This window comes from Budorcas taxicolor, chromosome 9, assembly GCF_023091745.1.
Source record: "Budorcas taxicolor isolate Tak-1 chromosome 9, Takin1.1, whole genome shotgun sequence".
NCBI lineage: Eukaryota > Metazoa > Chordata > Mammalia > Artiodactyla > Bovidae > Budorcas > Budorcas taxicolor.
The window spans coordinates 80,644,466-80,657,319 of NC_068918.1; the positions used below are offsets into that span (position 1 = coordinate 80,644,466).

The 12,854-nt window shown below is 36.6% G+C and overlaps 1 protein-coding gene across 1 annotated transcript in view; it reads right to left on the reverse strand.

Moving 5' to 3' along the window:
- SYNE1 (spectrin repeat containing nuclear envelope protein 1) overlaps positions 1 to 12,854 on the reverse strand; it is a 408,382-nt gene that overhangs the window by 300,202 nt on the left and 95,326 nt on the right. The window contains exons 29-33 of the mRNA XM_052645623.1: positions 10,947 to 11,114; positions 9,337 to 9,507; positions 8,213 to 8,353; positions 4,264 to 4,424; positions 2,182 to 2,332 (exon numbers count right to left, since the gene is read on the reverse strand). Of these exons, the coding sequence (XP_052501583.1) occupies positions 2,182 to 2,332; positions 4,264 to 4,424; positions 8,213 to 8,353; positions 9,337 to 9,507; positions 10,947 to 11,114 (792 nt within the window). The remainder of the gene's footprint in view (positions 1 to 2,181; positions 2,333 to 4,263; positions 4,425 to 8,212; positions 8,354 to 9,336; positions 9,508 to 10,946; positions 11,115 to 12,854) is intronic.

Below are 12,854 nucleotides of genomic sequence, written 5' to 3' on the forward strand. Positions count from 1 at the left end.
ACAAGTTTCAGTTCCAAATAATTTAAATAGAAAATAGTGTTACCCCAGAAAAATACATGACTTCTGTCCAGGTGAAGCAACAGAGTAAGAAACAACTTCTGTCTAGATAAGACAGTCAGAAATAACTGGCATCAGATTAGTGCCAGGGATACTTCATTTATTTGTTTGCATTTTTATGTTTGTGACTAAAGTGATATAGCTAATGGACGCTTGTTGTTTGAGCATTGATACAATCTTTCTTTGTTTTGCTGTCTTTTAAGATGATTTTTCTGGAAAAGTTACTAAAAAATTCAACGAATATATTTTGAGTTTTTTATGTGCTAATAGTTGTAGTAGGCTCTTACAACACCTTAGTGAAATAACCTTAGTTAAGATAAAAATTTTTCATTTTCAGCATAATACAAGCCATTAACAAATTCATAGATGCTAACTATATAATTATACTGCTGGGTTGTGGCAGAAAAAATTCCAGTCCAAGAAGAGAAGATGGAAGATGAACCTACTGAATGTTTTTATCATTTCTGAGTTATCATTAGGAATGAATAAGAAATTAGTCAATCTGGAACAGCATGTAATAAATAACTAAAATGAGATTATAGATATCTTCATGGTAACATGCAAATGCATTATTAATTTTAATCCTAAAACTGTTTTAAAGTGAAAATACTATGACAAGTGTTTACATATTTTGAATATTTCCTATAACCCAGTCTTCTGTTTGGAAATAGAACATGAACTTATGATTCCACTGTACAATAAATTCAACTCTATCTTTGCTTATTTCTAGCAGATATATTTTTCCTGTTATTCATATTCATTTTTAGATACTTTTCAAAGTGCCATATCAGAATATTAAAATGTATTTCTAGCTTGATGGCATGGCAATCCACAATTGAATGCTTATACACTTAAAAATAAAATACATGATTATTTTGTTTCTTAAAGAGTAACAATGTGATACTTTTGATTACTGACGTATTTCAGAAGTTGTGGAATTAAGGTTTAAAAAATAGAAAAGTGAATTTAGAGAAAGGATAAACAAGTTAAAAGGGTTTATGTCAAAGTTTTTTGAAAGAAAAATTTTGAGATGAAACTATTTAAATGGACTATTGTTTATTTTCTTAGAATTTAGTGGAAATTATTAAATGGCAACTTTACAAACAGTTTTAGAAATTAAACATATTTCTCGGATATTCCTTAATGGTTGGGTAGCTGTTTTTCCTGCTGTATCACATAGGACATAAGCTAGACTGCAGACACTAAACTCCGGGTACCCTTGACTGCAGAAGATGTTTGATAGGCAATCTGTCCAGCATGTAATCTTAGCTAAACCATATTGCACCTCCCACCATGCACGTGGCAATGACTTCTTCTGAGTCATAATGTGAAACGTTCCCTTACCTTGTTATTCATTTTATTATATTTAATCAAATGAAATGGCAGAGGGTTTTCCCATTCCAAAAAAATGAGCTGAGACAGAAAAAGAAGTGGCTGGAGTTTGAAAATGTGTTGTGTAAAAATAGCACAGAAGAGAGAGAAATGAATGCTCAGGATTCATTTCTTTCAGCTCATTTTTTTTGGTACGCTATTTGAATGAAGTGGATGATGACAGTTTATACACATGGTTATCCGAGAACTGTGGGACAGCATATCAGAACATCTCGGTCCACACCCCCAGAGGCGTCATAAATGCCAGTGTTAAAGCAATGGAATCTGATTGCTTCACCTAAAGAAAGCAATTTCTTGAACCCTTCTTTGTGGTTGGTGAGGGTAAATGCTACTAATACTTAAGCTAGACATTTAGACTTGTTCTTAAAAACTAAGGTTGTAGATGATGAATATATTTCATGGCATATAAATCCATCAACAGGGAACTCTAATGGCGCTAATTCAAAGTCAAGGAAAAGAATAATGTAACCATAAAAACATTTTAATGATATTGCACACAAAAATGACTTTGAATGCATAAGTCAGTCAGTATTAATACATAATTCCATCTATTAAGCGTTGCCCAGTATCAGTCAAGACCTCTTAGCTTAGCATTTTGTGTGAATTTAATTTTAATAGAGTCACATGGCAATGAAATATTTGTCCTGGGGTCAGATAGCATTTGATGAAACGTAAGAAAGGTGCTCTTAAAAGCTAGAGATGGATTATAAATATAACTTGTGAGCAGGTCACCTTAATTTGGTTGATTTGTGTGTCCATGGCAGATGATGACGTCTCCAAGGCATTGAGTTCTTTTTCTTTCTCAGTTATCCAGATGGACAGGGTCTCAAAGTTAGTGCCAAAATGATCCCACTTGTTTTTCACCATTTCCATGGTTTTAATACTAAAATTAACCAAATTAAGTAAATAAAATGCAGTATTTTAATAGAGAAAAATACATCTCCCTTTAAATCACCAAGTGAAAGGATAGTGAAGACATTTGTGACCACATCGAAGCTGAAACTATTAGAACAGGGGAAAAAAGTGCACCTTTGACCTGAATTAGTCAGTCCTCACGTCTTCCTGTCTCCTCTGAGGTAGTACTACTCTATATTATGAACGGAACTGTGCTTTGAAGAAAATACTGCTGGGTCCAAACAGTTTGAATCCAGGTATAATCTGGTTAAACACTGCACGTGACCAGTAGTTGCCAAGGCTTATTTTAGTAAAGTGCCCGCCTTGATTACAGAGCACATAACATTTTTAACAGTCCCACTTTTGCCAACATGGTCCTTTGGCTCTTGAGGAGAGATGTTTAGTGATGTTTTATACTCAAAGATCTTTCTAAAATACATCTCTGTGAATCAAGATAGAGCTTGTAGTCTGAATCCCATGCTGTCATGCAGGAACTGTTTCTATTATTAGAGTGAAGCCTGCAACCTACTATCGATCACAATTTCAGCTATTCTTAGAGTCTGGATGATCTCGATTCCAAAAGACTATAAATTCTTGTACATGAGCACCCTAACTGCTTTTAGACAACTTGGGCTTTATTTGTAATAAATCGAGTGAATAAAATTTCAGCTATACATTCCCAGTTTGTATTAATTATGTATATATAACCATGTGGTAGTTATACATATCTAAGCAAGAGATTATGGCTTTCAGTTTAGAAAAAGACTAGGAAACTAAGAGGATATCATTGAACTATTAAGTCCTTGGGTTAAAAAAAAGAATTTCCCTGTTTACCAAAAGGCACTTGAAGACATCAGGAAAATACAGTGGCATCAATGATTGTCAAATTCAATAATATTGCAATCTCAAATGTATACCCTGGATATACCTATGTTCTCATCAGCACAGGTAATGAAAGCTACATTATATTGCAACTTTTTAATGAAATACAGATTCAAAAGGATATTTCTAATATAGATAGATGTAGCTTCCTTTCGAATAAACTGTTTTACTATTTCTACCCAATAGATAATATTTAAAGTTTTAAGTCACAATTTGTTTTAAATAAATTATTTAACAAATTTTAAAGTTTAGATAAATGTACAACATTAATTTTAAGATATTCATAGTATTCAAAACTAATTTTGCATTTTAAAGCCCATCTTAGAAATTATGCCCTATACCTTAAAAACAATACGTGTTGGTGATATGCCACTAAATAACCTTTCAAGTAGAACTGTTACACCATATTATTTTGGTTACTGGCCATATGTTTATCCCCTCCAAATTTGTGTGTGTGTCTGTTTTGTACAAAACAGGATACCACAGGCCAAACTATAATTTCTTTCTTTTAGATATTTAAACTTTAAATGTTTAAAAATAAAATATATTTTTGAAGTTAATTTTTGGAAATAGTATACAATCAGTGACAATTTGAATATTGAGGCACTGTAAGTAAGCTCTGTGAGCTTCTTGGAGTTGGAGATGCTTGGTCTATGTGTTTAGACCTAGAACCTACACAACCAAAAATCTACCCTTCCCTCTAAGTGGTGACAGCAGAATAACAGAGTAAAAAACTTATTTTAAATATTGGTTCTTTTTTGAGATTCTCCTTTCCAGTGTATGAAGGCCACTTGAATTTTATAGATATGGCTTTCTCATGAACAGAATCAGTTTACAATGCAAAAATCACGCCCCTCACTTATAGATGTTGGATTCTCTATTGCCGATGCTTTCTTTTGAACTGCAAGTTGCTTCCTCAAAACATGCTGAAATACACAAACACTTTGATTTTAAAAGAATGTTTTGAATACAATATACAGGAAACAGCGTTATGAAACAATCTCAGAGAAGAAAGTCTAGGACTTGTCAAGCACATACTCTTCTTCAAGGGTGTCTTCTAATTTTTTAACTTGCTCCTTGATTGACTTGGCCTGCTGCTGAAGCAGCTGCTTATTCTTGGGCCCAAGTGGGATCTCTGAAGCTTCCTTCACAAGATTCTCAGCCTGGACTGCAATACCTTCTGTTCGTTTAGAAAACTCCTAAAAAAAGATATTATAATTGTAAAGGCAGCCTCTTCTGTTAAACTCTGCCCTCAAATAAACTGAACATACAGTCTCACTGGATTAGATGGAGAGATGAATAGATAGATTCAAACATGTATGAATATTGGCATATGATACTTTTAGCAATAAAACAGACATTTTCATTATGGCCAAAATAGACACTTTGTTAAATTATTTTACTTTTATATAAGTGAAACCACAACCAGACCTTCATAGTTAGAGAACTACTTTCATTTTTATCCAACAATTCCCCAAAAAACGTTGACTCAGTGGTCACCTGGTTTGTGTTTACTGGTTTGTGTTTAAAATTCTTAGCTGCATGATAATAACTGTAACTTGTTCATGCCTATATCAGCTTATTGCAGGCTGTTGGGCAATGGTCAACAGTGACTGGTAAAGGCAATGGCACTCCACTCCAGCACTCTTGCCTGGAAAATCCCATGGACAGAGGAGCCTGGGAGGCTGCAGTGCATGGGGTCGCGAGGAGTCGGACACAACCGAGCAACTTCACTTTCACTTTTCACTTTCATGCATAGGAGGAGGAAATGGGAACCCACTCCAGTGTTCTTGCCTGGAAAATCCCAGGGGCGGGGGAGCCTGGTGGGCTGCTGTCTATGGGGTCGCACAGAGTCGGACACAACTGAAGCGACTTAGCAGCAGCAGCAGCAGCAACAGTGATTTCTTTTTTTTTTTTCAGTCATAAAGATAACAGACTTTTAGACCAGTGCCTATAAATACTTGTTTATTTAATTGAAGGATATTTTGATCAATACAGAGTATCACTGATCTTTAAAGAAACATTTTGTTAACTAGCTTTCTGAAAAGAGCTATAAACTGATCTTGATGCTGTTAAATCTTATCTACCATATATCCATATGCTATACAAGGGAAAGAAGAAAAATTTTGAACCAGTCAAACCTGAACTTGGATTCTGGATTTGCTAATACTAGTTGTTTGACTTTGACAAATTATTTTTCAGGCTCTTTTATGTAAAATGCAGATAGTAAAATTGTTCTCACTAAGGTCACTGTTAGCATTTCACTAGTAACTTCATTTTTAAGTACCTGGCACTCTGACAGGTATCTATAATCATTTTTTTAATGTCCATCACATAAAATTGAGGACAAAAACATTTATGAAGTTCACACACTGATTTTCAATAATAGTGAACAAACTTAATTCAAAAATTAACAATATATTTGAGGTATCAGTAAATTTTAGTTGTCTCAATTTTACCAGGTAAATGTATTGAATACTGAATTAGGAAAGGTAAATCCAGAGACAATTTTGAGTAACTTAGCATCTCATTTCTTCTCCTGGATTATATCACAGAAGGTTTACATTTTGATCATAAACTCCTCTCTTAAATAGGTAATGCAGATGATTTTGAAAAATCAAACTTCTGATAGCTGCCTTTTCTTACATAGCATCTCTCAGAATTATTACATAATGCAATATAAGATAGTTACTACATAATACTATTGCATCTTCATGTTTGAAAGATTTAACGTCCTCATAGAAATTATCAATATTACTTCAGAGAAGTACCCTGCAATTTGAAAGAATAAAAGATCAGTAAGTACAGGTTCCTTATGACAGAGAGATTTATAATATTCTAAAATACAATACGTACTGTCACAACATTAAATTCTGTGGTTATAAGCATCTATTAAATTATTAAATGCTATCACTATATGTGAACTCAGAGTCACTGCAGAGTCAACTGTGAAACTGTGAATAACAGCAGAATCCCATGAATAAAATCAGAAGTGTAAAATAGTGTTTTTCCCTCCTAGTGTTTTTCAGAACCCAGAAAAAAAATGGAGAAAGCAGAGTTATGTTTGAAAATGCTTATATACATTCCAAAGAATTTATGATTTCAACTTGTGGTGCTGAAGACTCTTGAGAGTCCCTTGGACTGCAAGGAGATCAAACCAGTCAATCCTAAAGGAAATCAACTCTGAATATTCATTGGAAGGACTGATGCTGAAGGTGAAATTCGAATGTTTTGGCCACCTGATGCAAAGAGATGACTCATCGGAAAAGACCATGATGTTGGGAAAGATTGAAGGCAAAAGGAGAAGAGAGTGGCAAAGGATGAGATGGTTAGCCAGCATCATGAACTCAGTAGACATGAATTTGAGCAAACTATGGGAGACAGTAAAAGACAGAGGAGACTGGCATGCTGCAATCCATGGGGTTTCAAAGAGTCAGATAGGACTTAGCAACTGAACAACAGCGAAAATACACATTCAATCTAAGAGCATTCTGAGGGAGCTACATATGGGGAAAGCAGTGCAGAGGAATCCAGAGACAGAATGATGCTGATAAAAACCAAGTTCAATAAAACTAGAATACTGTCATAAGGCTTTATCTCTAAATTTCAAGAAGACATGAGTGGTGGCAGGAAGCAGCAGGAGAGAATGGATTCTGACATCAGCTAGGTCTTCAGCCATATAACTCTTAGGTGTTTGAGCCACATAACTCCGAATTCCCATTTCCTCATCATTAAAACCTTGTTATGAAGACTAAATGTGACATTGCTCTAAACACGCAATGGCAGACAGAAAACCCTCAAGTTCCTCAGTATAGCCATTCGAGGATTACAACAGGCATGAAAGCTGTATTAACAACAAGTAAACAAAGAAATAGAGAACAATTATTCCAGCTGTCATACGTGTGTGCAGCAGCATATACAAACAACCAGTAAAGTAGCTCAGTTTTTTTAATGAAAGTATGATACAGTTATATATGAGGTTATGGGCTCTAGACTCAGAGTTCTTGAGTTTGAATTCCAGCCTCAGCAATTAGTAATTCCAAGATCTAGGATAAATTCAGTAACAATTTTGTACCTTATATCTTCTCATTTATACAACATGATTAATAACGGCACCTATCTCTAAGGACTGGTTTTGTGATTAAAGAAAATGATAGCCATCAACTAATTAGGTCAGCAAATAGTAAATGTGACTTGTTTATCTTCCTCTACTAACAGCTAACCCAATTTCCTGTTTTGCTACCATTATCTCTGTCAGGCTCAGAACCTTGGGTATCATCCCCTCTTTCTTTACTCTGTCCCTTTTATATCTGTCCTTATATATCCATTGTCATCCCCATTACCCTAATTCATGTTCCTATTCATGTACACAAGCAATGGATGACATTATAATTAGATCCCATGACTGCAGACTTCTACCCTTTCAAAGTTCTACATCAGCTTAAAAACTCATCTCCCTAAAGTACAGCTTTTCTGGTCTTTCTTACAAAACTTTAAGGGTAGAGAGTAATGCTAGAGACCTTCAAGAATCTTTGTGATGCAGTCCAAATTTCCTTTAAAACTTCACTTCTCTGTTTCTGCTTTACAACAGCGAATTCCCAGTTCTCACACTTTAATACTTCATAGCATTTCCTGTTACAGGAATGCTGGTTTTCTGCCCCAAACTCTGCTTTTCTGTGTCTTCTCTGCCCTTCAAAGTTCAGTTAAAAATATCACTGCCTTCAGAAAGAGGTTTTGGAACTTTCTCCATCTACTAGGAAACTAATCATTTTCCACTTTAATGAAAACTTTCTCTTACTTCTTGATGTTTAAATCTTATTTATGTTTTCATTCCCCAGAGTGACTTGACCAGTGTATTGAAGAGTGAACTGTAAACAGTAAAAATTGACTAAATGAATAATTACAATAATTAATAACATGATGAAGTAGAAACAGCTTTTCATGGAAATTAAGGGTACCAAAGGCCTATATGGTCTTGCCAATATACCTTTGTCTGTTCCAGTTCTGAAGATAAGCTTTCCAAACTGCTAAAACTCAAGAAGCGTTCATGGCTGGAACCTGTTTGAAAAAGGTATCTGACCACTGTCTCTTTGTTTGTTTCAAATCTCTCCCATTTTCTTAATGTGACCTGAATTTGAAAAAAATAACAATATATCATGTTATGAATTATCAGAATGCCTCACAAAATACAGTCACATTTTCATTCATTTGTTAGGCTGTGAACTTCCAGTTAACTCAGTTCCAATGTCAAATGACTACACTGACTAAAGATCATCCTTACATCTTCTATAGGAATTTCCCTTCTTGAGTCTCAGTTCACCTACAAAAAGGATATGTGGCCTAGGACTCAAATTTTTCTATCTGCTACAAAGCCCTATGAATCTAAGGATATTACTTAATGTAGGTATGGGACAAAGGAAAGAAACCCTTCAATGTGTCTCAAGAAAATAAAAGATTAAAGGGAAGATAGAAGAGAGAAGGGAGAGACAGAAGGAAGAAGGGAGAGAGAGAGACACGGAAATAGGAGTGGGCAGTCAGTAGGTTGAAATAAAAATCCAAGAACACATTAACTTGTATGTATTAAGGGCACAATAAATCATAAAGATGAGACTGTTGGGCTGTCCAAAAAAGTGAAATTATCCAACAACAAATTTCTGGATTCAGACAAGAGTGAATTCAAACCCTAGCTTTACTATTGATTTTCAGGGAAAATCCTCAAACTCTCTATTTTTAAGCATCCACTCTTGGAAAATGTGCTAATTACAGTACCCATCTCACAAAGCTGATGCTATGATTAAAAGCGATCACTCAAGGAAGTGTTTAACAGATCGCTGGCATCTCCGAGGCAGGAAAAATAAGTATTTGCTCCCACTAGTAGACTGAGCGACTTCACTTTCACTTTTCACTTTCATGCATTGGAGAAGGAAATGGCAACCCACTCCAGTGTTCTTGCCTGGAGAATCCCAGGGACAGAGGAGCCTGGTGGGCTTCTGTCTATGGGGTCGCGCAGAGTCGGACACAACTGACGCGACTTAGCAGCAGCAGCAGTAGGAGAGGTAACTTGTGACCCGGAAGTTAATGCAGCCTATGATGAAACTTCCGGTTTCCTACCTGGATACGGCGCTCCTGTTTCTCCCGACTGTGCTCCACGCTGTCCAGGGTGCTCTCCAGCTTCTGCAGCTCCTCTTGGACTCGTCCAGGCAGCCCACCTTCTCCCTGCTGAGCCTGCGCGATCTGCTGTTGCACGTCCTTCTTCTTTGCATTGATCCTCTTTGTCTTTTGCTGGAAGCATTTGTTCAACAGATGGACAGAAATGTTAACTCTCTTAAGCAACTAAGTACGGACATAAACACCCACGCTATAATGGAGGTACAGAAAGGTAAAATCTCCTGAGCGGGAACCTAAACTGCATTTTAAACTTAAGATGGATAGTTAAGATGGTAATGAAGGCTTTGTGATAGTCAAAGACGGGCATTATTTATAAATATTTTATGTTTTTTAATGGGAAAAAACATAATTAATTTGGCCTGCATGTTTTGTGTGCAGATTTAGACAATATGTAATATTTTGTGCAATACCCTAGATGGAATCTGGCAAAACTATTCATTTGACATAATTCTCTTTGAAGAACTATATTCTGCCTAAAAATACAAAGCCTCAATTTCAATTTTTAAAAATTAATCATGTTCTAAAAATGCTAATATGAAGAGATTTAAGTCCGGGGTATATTCAGTATTATTAATATGCAAAGATATCTTAAGAAAGGTGTGTTTTAAAATAAATATTTTATTGAAATATGATGTACAAACAAAAATGGTACACAAATCTCAAAATACAACTTATGAATTGTCACAAAGTAAACACCATATAACCAAGCAGTTGGTTCAACAAATGAAGAGTTTTAATATTAATATATTACTGTGAATATCTATAATTTCATCTTTCTCTGATTTAAAGTAAACTGAAACCCAAACAACACTTTTACCAGTGATTGAGAACAATATAGCACTAAGCATTTTTTTTAAGTCTAAAGGCTGCTCTTTTACAACTACTTCAATGCAACTTACATTTTGACATATCATTACATAGACAATTACTTAACATTTTCCTATACATTAAGTTAGCTAAAATTCTGCCATTAGATTAATTTGAATCATACTTTCACTTCTGTTGAATTTGACAAGTAAAGCTGATTAAAATTGTTATCAATACATGTACCAGAGCTTCTTTAGTTCCAGTTTTAATTCTTCATGGGAGCATACTCTTTAGAAAGGACTGGTACTTCATGCTAGTTATAATTTCCCAAACCAGGATGTATTCAAAGTTGTAAACTGAAGATCAAAGGTTGTAACATAATAAAAGAATAGTCATCTCAAATATATGATAGTTTGTTTACGCTTTCCTTCTCTATTAAGAAAAGGATAATTTAGTGTTTTATGAAAGTTTTCATAGCTAAATCAATTTTCCTTCCACAATATTCCTTGAACATTTTGGTATCATCAAATCATGCTGGCTAAGAATTTTCCTTGCAAGATATTCTGAGATATTTAATATTTAATAAAGAGAACAGAAGAGCCAAGTTCTTTTAAATATTCAACTGAGTTCCTTCCCAAGCTCCCCATCTTCCCCGCTCGTCAGTGGAGAGCCTTATTCTTCATCTGTCTGGTTCTCAGTAACTAAGTGACTTTGCATAAATGCCCCAGAGTAAAGAGGCATTCTACCTGGTGATGAAGGAGTAGTTGTTGTGCTTCAAACAAATTTTCAGTGTCCAAGATCTTCTCGGCTTCCTCCTGGACTTCTTTAGAGCCAGTGATTAACTCTTCCAGGGAACTTTTGACTATTTCTTTGTACTGGACACAGTCTCCAAAGTTGCTTAACATCTTTTCAACCTAAATTTTCATGAAAATCAATCAAACTGTTAGATTAGGAACATCTACAGAGAATTTCAGATCTTTCAGAATCAGGGAACTATGTCAGCCAAATGATTATTTTTTCTATGCAAGTTTATAAACGATTTCAAGAAATCCTGATAACTATTTGTTGTACTTTACATTCTTACATTATCTTCCCATATACAAAGTCATCAGAGTCATAGGACAACATGGTCAGTAAAAATATTCTTGTTAAGAGTAAATGTGGCCTTGTGCATGCATGCTAAGTTGCTTCAGTTGTGTCTGACTCTGCAACCCTATGGACTGTACCTTGCCAGGCTCCACTGTACATGGGATTTTCCAGGGAGGAATACTGGAGTGGGTGCCTTCCCTTCCCTTCCCTTCCCCTCCAGGGAATCTCCCTGACTCAGGGATCAAACCTGCATCTCCCGAAGCTTCTGCATTGCTGGAGGATTCTTTACTGCTGAGCCACCAGGGAAGCCAAATGCGGCCTTACTAGAAATGAAATAGATGGTCTTGTATAGTATACAAAGGAATATAAACATTGAAATGTATATAAAGAGGTTTAAAGTGAGTAGATCTTGCCTAAAAGAGAATTTACTAGCCTGCTGGCTCAACATGAACGTGTTGCTATTATTAGCTATCAGTTATTTGGGCTTCCCAGGTGGCTCAGTGATAAAGGAATCCTCCTGCCAATGCAGGAGATGCAAGAGATGCAGTTTCAATCCCTGGGACAAGAAGATCCCCCAGTGTAGGAAATGGCAACCTACTCAAGTATTCTTGTCTGGAAAATTCCCTGGCCAGAGGAGCCTGGCGGGATACAGTCCACGGGGTCCCAAAGAGTCGGAGACGACTGAGCACAGCACAGCATCCGTTATTTACTCTGTTCTAGGCACTGTACAGGCTTCCCCTGTGGCTCAGCTGGTGAGGAATCTGCCTGCAATCAGGAGACCTGGGTCCAATCCCTGGGTTGGGAAAATCCCCTGGAGAAGGGAAAGGCTAACCAAAACTCCAGTATTCTGGCCTGGAGAATTACAGGGACTATAAAATCCATGGGGTTGCAAAGAGTCGGACATGACTGAGCGACTTTCACTTCACTTCAGGCACTGTCAGTTCAGTCAGTTCAGTCGCTCAGTCGTGTCCGACTCTTTGCGACCCCATGAATCGCAGCACGCCAGGCCTCCCTGTCCATCACCAGCTCCCGGAGTTCACTCAGACTCACGTCCATCGAGTCAGTGATGCCATCCAGCCATCTCATCCTCTGTCATCCCCTTCTCCTCCTGCCCCCAGTCCCTCCCAGCATCAGAGTCTTTTCCAATGAGTCAACTCTTCGCATGAGGTGGCCAAAGTACTGGAGTTTCAGCTTTAGTATCATTCCTTCCAAAGAAATCCCAGGGCTGATCTCCTTCAGAATGGACTGGTTGGATCTCCTTGCAGTCCAAGGGACTCTCAAGGGTCTTCTCCAACACCACAGTTCAAAGGCATCAATTCTTCAGCACTCAGCCTTCTTCACAGTCCAACTCTCACATCCATACACGACCACAGAAAAAACCATAGCCTTGACTAGACGGACCTTAGTCGGCAAAGTAATGTCTCTGCTTTTGAATATACTATCTAGGTTGGTCATAACTTTTCTTCCAAGGAGTAAACGTCTTTTAATTTCATGGCTGCAGTCACCATCTGCAGTGATTTTGGAGCCCCCCCAAAAAAGGCTGACACTGTTTCCACTGTTTCCCT